This window comes from Apostichopus japonicus, chromosome 9 (assembly GCF_037975245.1).
Source record: "Apostichopus japonicus isolate 1M-3 chromosome 9, ASM3797524v1, whole genome shotgun sequence".
In the NCBI taxonomy this organism is placed as follows: domain Eukaryota; kingdom Metazoa; phylum Echinodermata; class Holothuroidea; order Aspidochirotida; family Stichopodidae; genus Apostichopus; species Apostichopus japonicus.
Window position 1 is genome coordinate 20,352,894 of NC_092569.1, and position 16,128 is coordinate 20,369,021.

At 35.7% G+C, this 16,128-nt stretch overlaps 1 protein-coding gene across 1 annotated transcript; it reads left to right on the forward strand.

The window, feature by feature from the left end:
- Positions 1-1,633: 1,633 nt before the first annotated feature.
- Positions 1,634-15,587, forward strand: LOC139973129 (ficolin-1-A-like). The gene is made up of 7 exons (XM_071979569.1): positions 1,634-1,901; positions 3,921-4,007; positions 7,669-7,740; positions 8,133-8,242; positions 9,475-9,783; positions 11,743-12,007; positions 14,128-15,587. Exons 1-7 carry the CDS (start codon positions 1,847-1,849, stop codon positions 14,361-14,363), a joined length of 1,134 nt encoding a protein of 377 aa, XP_071835670.1. The 5' UTR covers positions 1,634-1,846; the 3' UTR covers positions 14,364-15,587.
- The last annotated feature ends 541 nt before the right edge of the window (positions 15,588-16,128 follow it).

Genomic DNA, 16,128 nt, shown 5'->3' on the forward strand with positions numbered 1-16,128 from the left:
TTAAAACGCCCTTTTTGTATAATAAGAAAATAAGAAATCAAAGTCTCAGCTCTTTGACTGCATATGTGGAAAAGAAAACGAAACCGATTTTGGAACAAATTTAAATTTAGGAAATGAGTTAGAAACAGATTTAACTAACATGTCTTGGAGTTGATATCTACAGTTTATCAATACTGCGCAAAAATAATGTATGCTGAAAAGTATTATCGTCTACTTGAAAAGAAAATTAATGTACCCTTCCATGCCTGTTGCGACCATCGTGTGATGTAATAGGATGTTCTTTTTAATATGTTTTTATTTTCACTTCTTTATCAAAGTTTCACAAGCTTTGAGACAATGAAATAGATATGTGTTTTCCCCAAAAACTAGACCCATGTTGATATTAATAACCAAAGATGAGATCTTTATTTCATTCACCTACTGAAAAACTCAAAGCAAATATCATAAATAACCGTTGCCACATATTTATTTGGTTGCGTACCCCTGCATTGTGCCTATATTCGAACCTCTTCTCCTCCCCCACCTCTTCTCAAATTTAGGTAGATTAGATCAACAAATACAAATGTCCATCCTAAAACCAAGTGCAAACATGACTATAAACTGAATTTTTGTGGGACTCTAGACTTATGCTACCATGTGATATTATACGGGCAACCCCCCTCCCCCCACCACCCACCCATACAACAGTCTTGGTGAAGACAATGGATCGAGGAATAAATGTTTGGAATACTCATTCTGTTTCACTTCTTTCTTTTTATGCCAATAGTACAACACAGAGTGCAGCTGTAAGACTACAGATACAGCCAAGATACACAGTTAACCACGTTCTGCTATAAACACTAACCAACTTTTACACGCGTATAGACCGCTTGAATTTGATACTATTTATTCAATATCCTGAGTAAGTACACTCCAAGGATACAATAGGCAATTTAAGTAGTGTCCTACATGTGAAAGCAATATATGATTCCACATGTATAGTGTATACTGCATTAGTATACAACGTCAATGAACTTTGACCGTAACGATGGTGTTGGCGATGACAATGATAATGAGAATGAAACCATGGTAAGGAAGTGATGATCTGGATGTTAAGATGAGGCCGATGAATAAAATAATGATAGACCAGTGAGGAAGCTTAAAACAACGAAGACGACTTCGCAGATAACGATGGTGAGGATAGGGATGACGAGGATGAAGATGATGTTACAAAGATGGGGAACGCGTCAAAGAGGAGGACGGCGAAATTGATGACAGTGGTACGATGAATATGAAGATAAGAATAAATATTGTTACAAGGATGAGGATAAGATGAGTATGATAACGGTATATATGATGACGTTGATGACGATGAGGAAATCGAAAACGATGAAGTGGGTGACGACGTAGGTGCAGATGATAATGACGATTGCGATGATCATACGATGATGTCGAAAGTACAAACAATCAATGGATTGGTTAAAATGTCACGTTAATAAGGAAAGTGTTATAAATTGATTAATTCTTATCATATTGGATTAACATGTGACTTGTTCAGTACAATTTCAGCCAAGAATAGTCAAACAAACCACCATTGCCTGAAAACTGCAAATCTCTTGTTTCCATGCCAATATGTTATTTACTTTTTATTTAAAATGACGTGTCATTAGTTACGAAGAGCCAAATGACAAAATAGACATTAATATCAGCTGAGCGATCTAATTGGCTGTTTAAAAGCCGTACACGACCGTAATTATACCATCATGCCACTTCATATTGTTAACATCCTTTAAGTACGTCGCAGTTCTTGATCTGGAGTTTGAAGTTTCATATCATTTTACCGAGGTTTGAATCAGGAAACAGAAACATGAAGTCCACCGTTATTTTGCTTTTGACCGTAGCTTATGTAGCCCTGATCAGAGGTAAGCCTATTTTGGTTTCTCCTTAATGTTACTTAATGTCCATTCATCTGTAAAGCAGTGTAATGTGAAATATATTGGCTAGTTCACTTCTTCGTTTAATGTTTATATTGTAATAAAAATCCTCCCATTGAATTTTTTTTTATATATATGCCTTTTAATACTACCTTGTATTATCCGTATATATATATATATATATATATATATATATATATATATATATATATATATATATATATATATATATATATATATATATATATATATTTACATTGATACCTACCTTAGTTGACATAAGAAATGAAGCTCGAGTTTTATGAAGTTCATAGATTTTATTTTTATGGCATTGCATTTCGAACAGTACCAATAAATCTACTCAAAGGATTGATGGCTAAGAAAACGTATAATATCCCATATACGTTTTACTACAAACTTCACACAAAATTGTGTCTTTGTTAGATCGACTTATATATTGAGTATATTGTAAAGTTGTCTAATTCTGAGCCAGGGCAAGCCATATTTACAAATGACTGAATAGCCACTCGGTCTTAATTAGAAATCTGTACGGTTACAATTATTATAGTAATCAAATGTATATAGTTTTATTCCGTTTGATACAGAATCTCACGAACCTTTAGGTACAGAAGCCCTTAATTTCGAAATCTAAGCTACCTTTTAGACACATGATTTTATCATATGTTGACGCCTTTTATGGTACATGGACTAACTTTATATTATAGTTATGAGTATTTTATAGTAACCTTTTATTAGTTCAGAGTAGTTTTTAATTCATTTAATACGTGTTTGATACCTAAATAGCAAAACTATCAATGTTATGGATTGAATATCATTTCAAAAGATTACTATGGAATTTTCCAATTGGCATGTTACACTGATAGAGAGGTAATTCTATGCGACGAAGCCTTGGTGATCAATTGTTTTTTTCAAATCATTTAACTATTTGCTCGTTAAACTGAATCATTTGGTAGCAAGTTTAGTTCTTCTGATCAATGAAAGTCTCATTTTAAGTGATTTTTTTAGCTTAAAATTGATCAATGAAAAGTGAGAAAAACAACTGCAGTATGGGTTGACTGTGTTTGTCTCAAAGCACTGGTTTAATGTTCTGTTTTGTAATCAAAGTTTATTTTGCACAAATTTAAATATATTCCGATGGCAGAGGTTGATTTGTCAATAAACGTACAGGAAATTTCCTGCATATTTAGATCAAAATCACATCCTTACAGTATTTTTTATGACGAAGAAAGGATTACATTTTCAAATTTGATTGTATTTTGTGAATGTATCTAGCGAAAGATGAGTGAATGGTGTCGTCACATCAACTCAACTGGAAATTTCTTTATTTTCGTTGTAAAGCTGAACTTACTTATTTCGCAGAGGCCAAACATATTTCTACAAAAATAAAGTTGTTTTTTTCTTTAGCGTAAAATGAGCCGATAAAAAGTACAAAAGAAAAACAAGCTTTATGGGTTGACTGTGTATGTCTCATAGCACTGGCTTGATGTTATATGTTGTAGTCATTTTTTTTTGTATATATATAATTATATTCCGATGACAGAGGTTGATATGTCAATAATCGTACATGGAGTTTTCTGCATATTTAGATCTAAATCACATCGTTAAAGCATATTCTATGGCGAAGAAAGGAACATTTTCAAATTTGATTGTATTTTGTTAATGTATCTAGCACATGATGCGTGAATGGTGTCGTCACAGTTAACTATGCTGCAAATATGAAAATAAAATGATTGTTTTTACAGTCATTCTAGATTAACACAAGTAGCAAAGCTTCATCGACCGACGAGGTAGCGAAAATTGACATTCAAGTGCAAATCCATAATTATATATTTAAAAAGTGAATATTTCGAAAATAAAAAATCGATATACATTCAATAACATTGGTATTGTACTGTATTGTAACTCCATGAATGATCGATACTGAAATCGAGGTAAAGAAATATTTTTTAAGTACTCTTTCAAATTGCTTTTATCCACATTGAACAGCTCGTGACTCTGACGTTCGTGGACACTTTAAATGCACAAACAAAGTCGCAGAGAAGGAAGACATGCAGGTACATACTACAAATGAAGGTAAGATGGACGGTGTGAACCTTTCTTCTAGTTTACGGACAATTTCATTGTAGAAACCGTTTCATCAAATTATACAAAATATTTCAGGCTTGATAATATAGAAAAAATAATTTTAATATGTTACATTAAAAGCACACGCGTCAGTTAGAATTGTTTTACTTGTACTTAAACCATCAATGAATCATTAAAAAGAACATGCCTAATGGACTAAAATGACCTTGTTTTCCCCTTTTCTTCACTAGGCAACCATCTCTTAACAAATTAAAAGGCCATTAAAATATCATTTTACACCAAAAATGCGATATCTACCTAATGAGTGGAATGAATGTTATACGCCACTTACCTTGGCATACTAGTAAAAAATTTACAAACACCTTACTAAAGCAGAATATCTCCAAAAGGAACGATAATTTTTGCCAGCTGTCTTATCGTACAGACAAGCATTTCTGTCGTCTAAGACAGAAACGACCATTAGACTTACATCTTAATTAATACCATTGGCGACTCAGCATCTATATCTCAATTTGTAGGCCAGCTATCAATTTCCGTCATTTTTGTTTTGAAATTTACTATCGACGACAGAACAAATATGTTATGTGTTCTCAGTATATGAACATGTATCCCAACAAAGCACCCAAGTATATATAAGCAGTTTTTATTGTAACATCAGATTATTCAGCGTGGATTAGTTTCTGATTTTAAACGTCACCATGCTTGATTCAATCAAGAACCCTCTCACTCACAAAAAAAAAAATATCTTACCACCCCACCCCCACCAACACCCCCACCCCCACCACCTCCTCCGATTCGCCTAATTGGGAAAATTTCTAGAAAATCAGACATTAAGTAAACTATAGAAGCATTTGGAAATTATTCATAATTCTGTTTCACTCCTTTCTCCCTTGATATTAAACGTATTCTAGTTACAAGTGCACTTGGTTCAGATAATGAGGTTACCTTGCCGTTGACACCACGCCATACACCACGCATAGAATATTTAATCAATTCATTGGAGAGTCGTATATAAACTGCTCTGGTCCGTTGAGATGAACATTGCCCCAAATACCTTACATTTGAATCCTTTCTTGGCATTGTAGAACACTTCTTACTTTTGTTTTGTTTTGCCTGTAATACTTTCATTGTGAAACTTAGTCATCATGTTTAACACGGGCCGAGAATATTTTTCCCAAACAGGTTTGCAATTGTGTGTAAATATAGTCGCTCATGATTGGTCGGAAAAGTTACGTCATAACAATGAAATCTTCACTTCTAGGTTATCAAAATGTCTGCATCCATTCGTTGCAACGAAGATATACCCGTTCAAAATTACCCGCAGCTTTTCGTAAATATATGTAGATGTGTTTTAAATTGGTTTAGACATATTGAGCCCACTAGTATTTTATGATCTACTTTGATCGAAGATTTCTGTGAAGGCATTAATCGATAACATCGCACAGTGAAAGTTTCGTACAGGGGTACATAACACATGCGCTGTAGGCCTATATGTATTAAAACTATGTATAGTAAAGGCTTCACAATTGACGCACCCCGTAATTGACGCACCTTCAATTATTACTAGCAACGATACAGCAGGCCACTTAAACTTTTTGCAGTCAAGCAGAGTTACATATTTCACGAGTTTGAATTCATTTCAGCTATTTAATGACCAAACTGTGGTACTTTATAAGCTTTTAACACCCTTCCCCTAGTTTTGCACGTATTTTGGGCATTTGGAAATCTCACACCCTAAAAATAACCAAACGACCTCGTGGCTCTAAATCGGGATTAAAGCACAAAAGACATACCCCGTCTTTGAGTACTGCACCAAACTAGCCTATTCAAAGCATTCTCAGTGAACTTCGACCTGTGAATCAATCGTCACGCACCGTCCGGCCTCGAGTGTTGACTCTTGTTGACTGCATTAAACCGATTGAAACTGTCATTGGGTATCACCCTCTTTGTTCGGATGTTAATTTGAATAAAAATCAGCTGAGCGTCATTCGTCAAATCCCACGTGAGGATGCTTTTGTGACCAAGTTAAAACTTCAATGTTCTCTGTGGAACGCGAGATCGATCCGAGAGAAAACCGGGGCCTTGATAGGCTCAATTTTAGAAAATGGAACGGATATTTTTCTGCTCACTGAAACATGGCTCAAAAACCAAAACGATCCGACGCTTGGAGACCTCCGCTTGAGTTTGTCTGGTTACGACGTTACCCACTTCCCGAGAGCTCAACGGAGAGGAGGCGGTGTCGCCTTTATTACACGTAAAAATCTAACATTGAAACGGCATCCTTCGACAAAGTTCAAGTCGTTCGAACACGGCATTGTTGACATTCGCACCTCTTCTGAGCTCCTACGTACTGTGTTAGTGTACCGGCCGCCACCTTCAGTCAGTAATAAATCCTCGTCGATATCGCATTTTCTCCCGGACTTCTCTACATTAATGGAGAATATTCTCGACAGTCCTGGTTACCTTCTGATTACTGGTGATTTTAACTTTCACTGTGATGACCCAAACGACACAGACCATCGGAAATTCGCTGATTTACTGTCACGATTGTGCTTACGCCAATTGGTCTCTGGAGCCACGCACAAAAGCGGTCATACATTAGACCTGATCATCACGCGCGAGTCGGATACCATCGTGTCTAATTGGATTGTGGGACCTAGGATGATGTATGACCACCACTGCATTCACTTCGGCCTAAACGTTCGCCGTCCGCGTGGATATTGAACGCCGCCATCTCTCGGGAATTGACACTGAAGTTCTGGCGAAGAAACTGGAGGAAGCTTACACTACAGTTAGCGTATCGACGAATGTGTCAATTTAGGGGTATGAAAGAACTTGACACGGCAAACATTTTGTGATCAAATTCTGCTCAATTGTATAGTGCATAAGCACAGAATCTTAAATATTTTGAGATCATAACATTTCTGAGGAACTACTCATATGAAAAACACATACAGTTGAGTGATTTGGATTTTTCCTTGATAGTCATCGTTGAACTTAAGTGCGTCAATTATGAGCCCACCATGCTACACAGTGCAGTGACGGAAATATATCATACTGTATGCTATACTGTTTTGCGTATATTCATTCAAGACTACTCGCGTCGTGAAGATGATTTTGGTGTAGGCCTACCCATTCCACGAAACGAATTCTGTTTCAATAGAACGGCTGACGAATCTTGGATGACGTAAACACGAACCCGATAGAATGTAGCGTATGTATCATAAGTAAGGTCAACATGTTGTCCAACCATTAAAAGTAAAGTTAGGGCGTTTGCAGGGAAACCGCGTAACAAGACTTCATTAAGTGTCAGTGTGTAACTCAGTGAATGCCTTCGAACTTCCAAGCGATGGTCATTATTGATGCTGACGTCACGAGCAATTGATTGGCTGAAAATTCCGTGATTGCAAACCTGTTTGGGAAAAAAAAATCGCACACGGGCCTAGGCTGGATGTAACAATGTTGTAGGAATATAGCCATATACCTAGGCTATCATGTGATTTTACAATATAATTAAGGACTTCAAGCGATATTACCCTCACCCTATAATATGTTTGGTGAAGACAGTGGATCAAAGAAGATCAAACAACGAGTATTTTGAATACTAATTCCGTTTCACTCCTTTCTTACATGTACTTACACATATTAGTTCCCAGTGGACCTAACACCACGCCATACGCTACGACAAAAGAGGAACAGGACATATCTACTACCAAGGATGGTAGGCTTGTTTGTTAATTTTGTTTAGAAATATTTAATTTATTCCCCACCTCCCCCAGTAAAAAAAAAAAAAAAAAATGTGCAATTTTCTGTTAGTTAATGTACCTAAAGGAGAAGTAAGCCTAAAGACCATTGATTACATTATACACTTACTTTCATGGTTATCATAGGATAAAGATGCCCCCACCCCCCTTACCCATATTAATAATAATTTCAATCTGTTTAGAAAATATCCGTGTGTTTAATATTGCGAGATCTGTACACTGTTTGGCACTTAAGGCAAGAGCACCCGACCATAGAACATTTTTGGTGAAGACAGCAGATCAAATAGAGAACGTTTGGAATGCTAATTCTGTTTCATTCATTGCTACCATGACATTACTCACATTCTAGTTACCAGTGAACCTGGTTCAAGTAATGAGGGTACCTCGCTTCCGGTTGACGCCACATCATACACCACGATCCGTACAAACTGCCTTACGAGTAATGGCAGTGTTATTCAGGTAAGAATTAGTAATAGCTATGTTTCGATAATGTTTCGATGTAGTTCAAATTTTTAAATGTTAATAGCTTTGCTATTCTTTACTTTCATTAGCCAAGTTTAATTTAAGAATTATTAGAATGCAACTTATTGAAAGTTTCAGTCCACTGTTGCGTTTTACATGTGAGTAATACAAATTCGAAAAATGGATAAAGAAATGATGGGAGCCAGATGGAAACATTAAATATTTGTTCATTAACCTTTATTTTCAAGTTATATAATAACCTAATCGATAAGCCTGATTGTACAGTTGTTGACAATATACGGCAGATTTTGGTTTCAAGTTGTTTGTAGAATTGACGTGACATATTTTTTTGTTAACAACGGAAATATCATTATATCTGCTTAGAAAAATGTACCGTTGCACTCGTTGTTCTTGGTAAAGAAGACACAGAAAACACGTACAACAAAGACAAAGGTTTTATCAACTGTACCATGAAACAAATATCAGTGAAGTGATTTGCGAGCTAATTTGGACCGTTATGTGTCTACCCAGATACAGTAAAGTAAAACTGCATCTTGACTTAGCGATTAGTGTGAAGTTAGTCTTTTTCTGAACAAGCTATATCATCTTCACGCAACCGCTCAATTTAGTCAAGTTGATTTCACGCTGTTAGAACCATTTGAATTTATAATAAGTTTTTGTGCATTTGGAATACAGACAATTGTATCCTACATAATTTAATCTAAGATGATATTTTAAACCTAACTTGGAATCTTTAAAGAGGTTTAACAAGATTGCACAATTTCTTGTACGAGTTTGGTAGAATAAAATAAAATTAAATCAATAAAGTAGCTATAATTATTAGTATTCTTTCTCTTAACTTTTTGGAGTGTTGATTTTGGTTATGCCATATTATGATAATTACAATGCAAAATAAAGCTTGAGGGTGGAATTCTGTTCTCTTCTTGCAAATAAAATATTATTTAAGTACAAGTTTATTTGAATGGTGTGTGTGTCTGTTTGCATTGTTTCGTCTTGTATTTGAAAAAAAAAAGTTTTAATTAACCATTTCTCTCTGCTGGTACAAGATTGAAGATAGTTTATTGATAGTATATTGCATACAGTGAACCACAGATCCCTAATTATATGTTTTGTCTTTCAAATGTTTATGTCCTATATTTCCTGTCGGTTTCATTTAAATCACATTTTAACTTTTGAACTCTTATGACTTGATTTCTCTTTTGATTCAGAATGGTTCACTTCTCGTGAATGAAGACTGTACAAGGATTTCAACCTGTGATAACGGAGTGATGAACTACAATGATCTCTACCAGTGTAGCTCTGATGCGGTTTGTGAAGTCCGTAACGATGTACGCAAATGTTACTGCATGAGTGGTTACCATGGTAATGGAGTGAATTGTACAAAACACATGGCCGACTGTAAGTATTGGTACGATGCTGGAAACACTACTAATGGTATTTATACCATCAAACCAACTAACTGGAGTGGAGCATCATTTGATGTTTCCTGTAATATGACTGACGGAGGAGGATGGACGGTAAGTCTAGTATGACATCCTATAGTATAGATGATATATTGTATATGTATAATATGACTGACGGAGGAAGATGGACGGTAAGTCTAGTATGACATCCTTTAGTATATACGATATATAGCATATGTATTATATGACTGACAGAGGAGGATGGACGGTAAGTCTAGTATGACATCATATAGTATATACGATATATAGTATATGTATAATATGACTGACGGAGGTGGATGGACGGTAAGTCTAGTATGACATCATATAGTATATACGATATATAGTATATGTATAATATGACTGACGGAGGTGGATGGACGGTAAGTCTAGTATGACATCCTATAGTATAGACGATGTATTGTATGTATAATATGACTGACAGAGGAGTATGGACGGTAAGTCTACTTTGACATCCTATAGTATAGACGATATATTGTATATGTATGGTATGACTGACGGAGGAGGATGAACGGTAAGTCTAGTATGACATCCTATAGTATATACGATATATAGTATATGTATAATATGACTGACGGGGAGGATGGACGGTAAGTCTATAGTATGACATCCTATACTATAGACGATATATTGTTTATGTATAATATGGCGGACGGAGGAGGATGGACGGTAAGTCTATAGTATGACATCTTATTGTATAGACGATATATTGTATATGTATAATATGACTGACGGAGGAGTATGGACGGTAAGTCTAGTATGACATCATGTAGTATATACGATATATTGTATATATTTAATATGACTGACGGAGGAGGATGGGCGGTACGTCCAGTATGACATCCTATATTATAGACGATACATTGTATAATATGACTGACGGAGCAGGATGGACGGTAAATCTATTATAACTGCCTTTAGTATAGACGGTATATTTGATTTTCACTAGAGAGGGGAGGTGTGACACTAAACCCAAACAGCAACCCTATTCCACTCAAACAAACCCCACCCCAACACAACCGCACCCAGACACCACCACAACCCCGTATATGCTCACCGTCTACAGTTTTACAGTGTAAAACTGTTCCTCTTTGCGTTATGATTTTCTACATTACTCATTGAGGTTGTAAAAAGGCATAATCATTTTCTTTTTTCATTTTAATTCATTGCATAATTTACACTTACACTTTCCTTTACATCCTTTGACCACATAACCTGTGCAGTGGCGGAGCGTCCAAACAGTCAGCTGGAGCGGATGCCCCCCCCCCCCCCCCCCTGACGGACTCAAATGGACTGCGGGCGACCTTTTCAGCTCTTAACCACTTTTTACTTATTCACGATTATTGACTTTTTTATTGCGCTCTCATCTATAAATATTGACATTTGTCACATTTTGTTGGTCTAATTTGGAGATGACACCTATTTAATTCTTCGTTTATCTGCAAATTAGCCAGGCCCGAAAAGGGTCATTTCCTGCGATCTAGGGATTGTCTTTACTTAAAACAAATGTGTACGCTACGCGCCAATCTGTGGTGGCGCTCCGCTTAGATAGGGTTGAAAGCGCCCCTTCAGACCATTCTCGCCCCCCCCCCCTGACCAATACCCCTAGCTCCGCCACTGAACCTGTGGCGTTTTACGTTGATGAGTAATGCACTATAAGCGATCAGAATATGATATCCTATTTACACATGTGTAAGGTTGTGGGCATTTTTGACCTTATTACGTCATAGCTCACGTAGGAACCACATTTATTTTGTCATTTTAACATATACAACAATGGGCCATATGCAGTTTTCACCTCTTGGAGTTTCACCTCTGACCTTGTGCGCTAAGATGAACGTCTTTTCTTTTCCGGATTGAGAATGGGGGAGAAGTTGCTGACATCTTTAATTTAGACAACCACATGCATGTAATTTAGTTGCTCGCTTCAATATTTGAGAATAAATAACTTTTCTTTTAAAAGAAACTGGTTTTACAGTTTCAGTATTATATTTCTCTCCCCCCATCAATCAGGTATTCCAACGTCGCGTTAATGGTTCTGTTGATTTCAATCGGACCTGGATCAGCTACAAAGGAGGCTTTGGTGATGTCAGTCATGAGTTTTGGTTGGGTAACGAAAAACTGTATCACCTCACCAACCAAGGCAATTATCAACTCCGGGTTGACTTTGTGAACAGAAGTGGTAATCCATTCTATGCTAAATTTGACCGGTTCCGTATCAACAATGAAAGTGACAACTATCGACTGTCTAGAATTGGAAAATACAGCGGAAATGCAGGTTTGTGAACAGTTAGGCTATTGTGTGATTAGATAATCAATGCTCAAACGTCGTAAAACAAATATACTCATGTCGGCCATGTTAATGATGCATTCGTGGTGATAATCAAAGAGTAATATATATTAGTATAACCGTATATATTCTATAGCGTCGGTGAGGTAACACCGATCGGTAGAGGGCACATACGGTATTTACAGGCTGGGATAATGATTTATTGATTTATAAAGATAGTCTATGGAGCCTAGCAAAAATAAGTGACTGCGATATAATCGATTAAGCAAATTCAAGTTGATTTTCCCATGATTTATTTCTCTCCTTCTTCTCTGAAATTAATACGATGTAATCAGAATTTAAATCCAATCAGTTAAAGTAAAGTTGTCGTTGCCTTTATTAAAATATCAATGTGAAACCCTTCTGATTAGAATGATAATGTCGGGGCAATGGCAACAAGCCCGCCCTAGAAACTCAAGGGGGACTAACATGATGATACGATGTATTCAAACCTGTGATTGGTGGACAAAAGAACACCTCTAAAATAATAAGTATTAATTAGCACATCGCTCAAGCGAGCTATTCCTAAGTAAAGCCAAACAATCGATCAAAAAAAATCGATAAAAAAATAAATAATGTAAAAGATATTATTTTCTTAACTTGTTCGAAATATTCGGGCGTGAACAAGTTAGTGAGCACGTTCCAGTGATAAATGTAATGGGGCTTAAAGGAGCTTACATGGTACATTAAATATATTACAGACTGCAATACATACTGACACTATCCCTGATAATTTTCACGATACATTCGCTACAGTAGTTTTGTTACCAATATGATTTTGTGGAAATATCCGTTTGAACTTACTTATGTATGTTTCTACAGACCATACACAGATATACGCTAATGCTGAAGGGACAATAAGTCAACAATGTTACAATATCCGTTGAAGCAGGATACGTCTTAATATAAAATCACTCTCGTAGGACGAATCCAGATCAATTTAGAGTTTTATACTAAGCCTATGATAGCAATTAAATCTACCGCCACATCTTTACAGTCCACGGAAGCTTTGAAGGCGCTCCCAATCTTATGTTAATATTAAGAAGAAGAAAAGAGGAAACCATATGTTTCGGTTGACGTACGTGACACGTTAAGATCGTAGGATAATATAGACAGATGGAGAAGTATATTCATTATAATATAAATAATAATTTGTGAATAGAATCTTTCAATATACTGGTAATATTTGTATGTCGAACATGTTTGGACTAAGTCTGGCAATTTATTTCTGTATACGTAAGCTGCAAGTTGTCATACCATGGTAATACACGTTATAATAATAATAATTAAATATTTCACACAAGTTTTATCAAAGATAGTGATTTGTTTACATTGATTTCGCTTACGTAAATTATGAGTAACTCCTTACCCGTATAAAGTTTGCATTTTATTATCACTTTTATGTTTATAATTTTATTTTGTTTTTTTGTTTTAATTGATGGCATTAAATAAAAATAATCTTTCCGTATTTTAGACAGTAATCTTAAAAAGTATACAGACCAAGCGTTTAGCAGTTTGTCGGCATATTAAAAATTAAAACAATGTTAAATAACAATGTCTTTTGGACCATATTCAAGTTTACTGTTAGTAACTCAAATGCAGGTTTAGCGGGAAGAAATTCAATTTTGGAGTGGGAAGAAGGGGGGGGGGGTCGGAGTGCAAAACCTTCCAGGGACAGAGAGGCATGTGACATTGGGAAAATCACGTCCGTGAGAAAGAACCTATGTCAATTTTAGTTTTTGTTTTTCAACGGCACATTATTTGTCATTAAAATTGTAATTAAGTTGTCAAAATTGAGTATTTTCACAAACATTGGAGGGGTGAGAGATTCATCCCCAGCCGTGCGCCCGGAACCTCTTCCCTGTAATTTTGTTTTATCTTTGATCTTCACACATTATAATATGATAATAGAGATTGGATAGTTGATAATTCGATAAATCGTGATGTTTTGAGATAATTTCCCAACTATGATGCATACTACTTTATCACGACATTGATTTTTTGTTTTACTTTCAACTCAATATACATTACTATAATTAAATGCTTACGTTTTATTGTTTAATCTTCAGGTGGTTCTGGTGGTTTCGGGAGTCGCTTGAATTATTCCTTCAGTACCTCGGACAAGAACAATGGAGGATGTTCGGATGACTACCATTGTGGCTGGTGGTTCCGGGAATGTAGGACACGTTCCCTCAACGGTGACTATCATGCAGCACTGAATGTAAGGTCAGGTGTATCCTGGTATAGACAGTCTGATTACTATGATAATATCGAGTATACTGAGATGAAGATAAAGCCTGTCTAGTGCGTTGTAGATGTTTAGAATAATTCTCAGCTTTGAATAATCTAGAGATAACTTAAACATCATACAAAGAGAATGATGTTAAACTGATCACCATCGGCAGTGAAACAAGTCATTGATGTTGAAAATAAAGAAATAAGACACATTAAAAATAGTTAATTGTTAAATATCCGTGTTTAGACCTCCTGCTATCATTCTTATAATGATGTATATTTAATGTTTGTTACACAGAGTGAACCTGTAAGTATATGTGGTAAATAGCTACTTTATTTCCCTCAATTTTACTTCAATGCGTAATATTTAGATTGACATTACGATTAAAGTTAGTGTCTGGAATTTAGCAACTTCTGTTTGTTTCTTTGGTTGTTTTTTTTATCAAAAAAAATTATGTTATAATAACTGGTTACCTTTCATAACTCACAGATCACTAGTGGATTGACTGATGTGTGTTAATTGTAGCCTGTAGGTTCTTAATGATAACAACAGATTAACGTTAGAGCTGATAATTATCACCTCAGCTGACAGACCTACTTAGAAACAGAAATCATGTTAGTCCAGTTGCTAAATACATGAAATACATACATAAAATTAAATACATCGGTATTGCAAAGTGATAGGTAAAATACTGCCTTTGTTTTAAATTGTAACTGACATAATTTCTCACCAAGATTTCATCATCTACTCTGGCTGTATTGAAACAAACTATAAATAAATTCAAAGCAGGAAAAGTTATCGTTGTTAACAATCTACATTAATGATTATTAAAACAGTCTATGTACTATCATTCTTTATAAATAATCTTTGTCGATCCAGAAATTATCGCAAATTTATTCGAAAAATATCCGCGAAGAAGAATACAACGTTCAGAAAGGAACATCAAGCAGGGGAGCTTGATATTAGTATATATTACGTAACTTGTTGTGCGACGAAATTAGTAACAGTCTCAAAATTGTAGGCAAAATCGGATAATGCCGGACGAAGAATTGGCTAAGATTGTATGTATTCGCTATTATTCTTCAATAATGGTAAAGACGAAGCAAAACCAGATAAATTATTTATTTGTAGTTAATATCCATCCTCTTTCCCTTCCCTTATCATCGTGTTCAATTATCCATGAGTATCATTTCACTTTAATCTATTACAAATGGTTATAGAAAGAAACAATTTAAGATAATTTCATAAATATATTTATAAATGTAATTTGGAGATTCGATGAATATATGTAGTCACTCAAAAGTTAGCTTATTTCTTGTTATTGCCCTCTTTTCGTCGTTCTTTCTGTCTCCATTATGTCTCCAAAATTTCTTCTATCGTTTTAAACAATTCCAGATTAATCAACCCCAATTGTGCAACAGATATATGAAATGGATTATCCATCCGTAATATGCCAGTTTACTTAATTCCCGACTCCCAAATCTGATAATTTACATAATCCGTCCTCGATATATCACTTTAGAAACCTTTTGTAGCTTCCATGGTTATAGATGCTGTCATGATTCACCCCCCCCCCCCGCTCTGTCTTCCCCTAGGAATCAGCATCGGAATCAGTTTCCATATACATCGGAACCAGCTTCATCGGTCCCACGGTTACACTTCCTCCTTTATCAGTTTATAAAATCCTGGATCCGCCTCAGACGACAATATCTTCTTACACTGACTTATGACGGTTGACTCATTCTCGAGGAAAACAATGTATGCTATGCTGTCTGTGTATGTATGGGGGGAGGGGGGGGGTCGTTGGGGGTTGTGGAGGTGTGTCGTGGTGGGG

Excerpts from the sequence above, each read along its gene's own strand:
- LOC139973129 (XM_071979569.1), top strand. The coding sequence starts at position 1,847 with ATGAAGTCCACCGTTATTTTGCTTTTGACCGTAGCTTATGTAGCCCTG. Across the intron at positions 9,784-11,742 it reads CTGACGGAGGAGGATGGACG|GTATTCCAACGTCGCGTTAA; the intron begins GTAAGTCTAGTA and ends CCCATCAATCAG. Across the intron at positions 12,008-14,127 it reads AAAATACAGCGGAAATGCAG|GTGGTTCTGGTGGTTTCGGG; the intron begins GTTTGTGAACAG and ends TTTAATCTTCAG.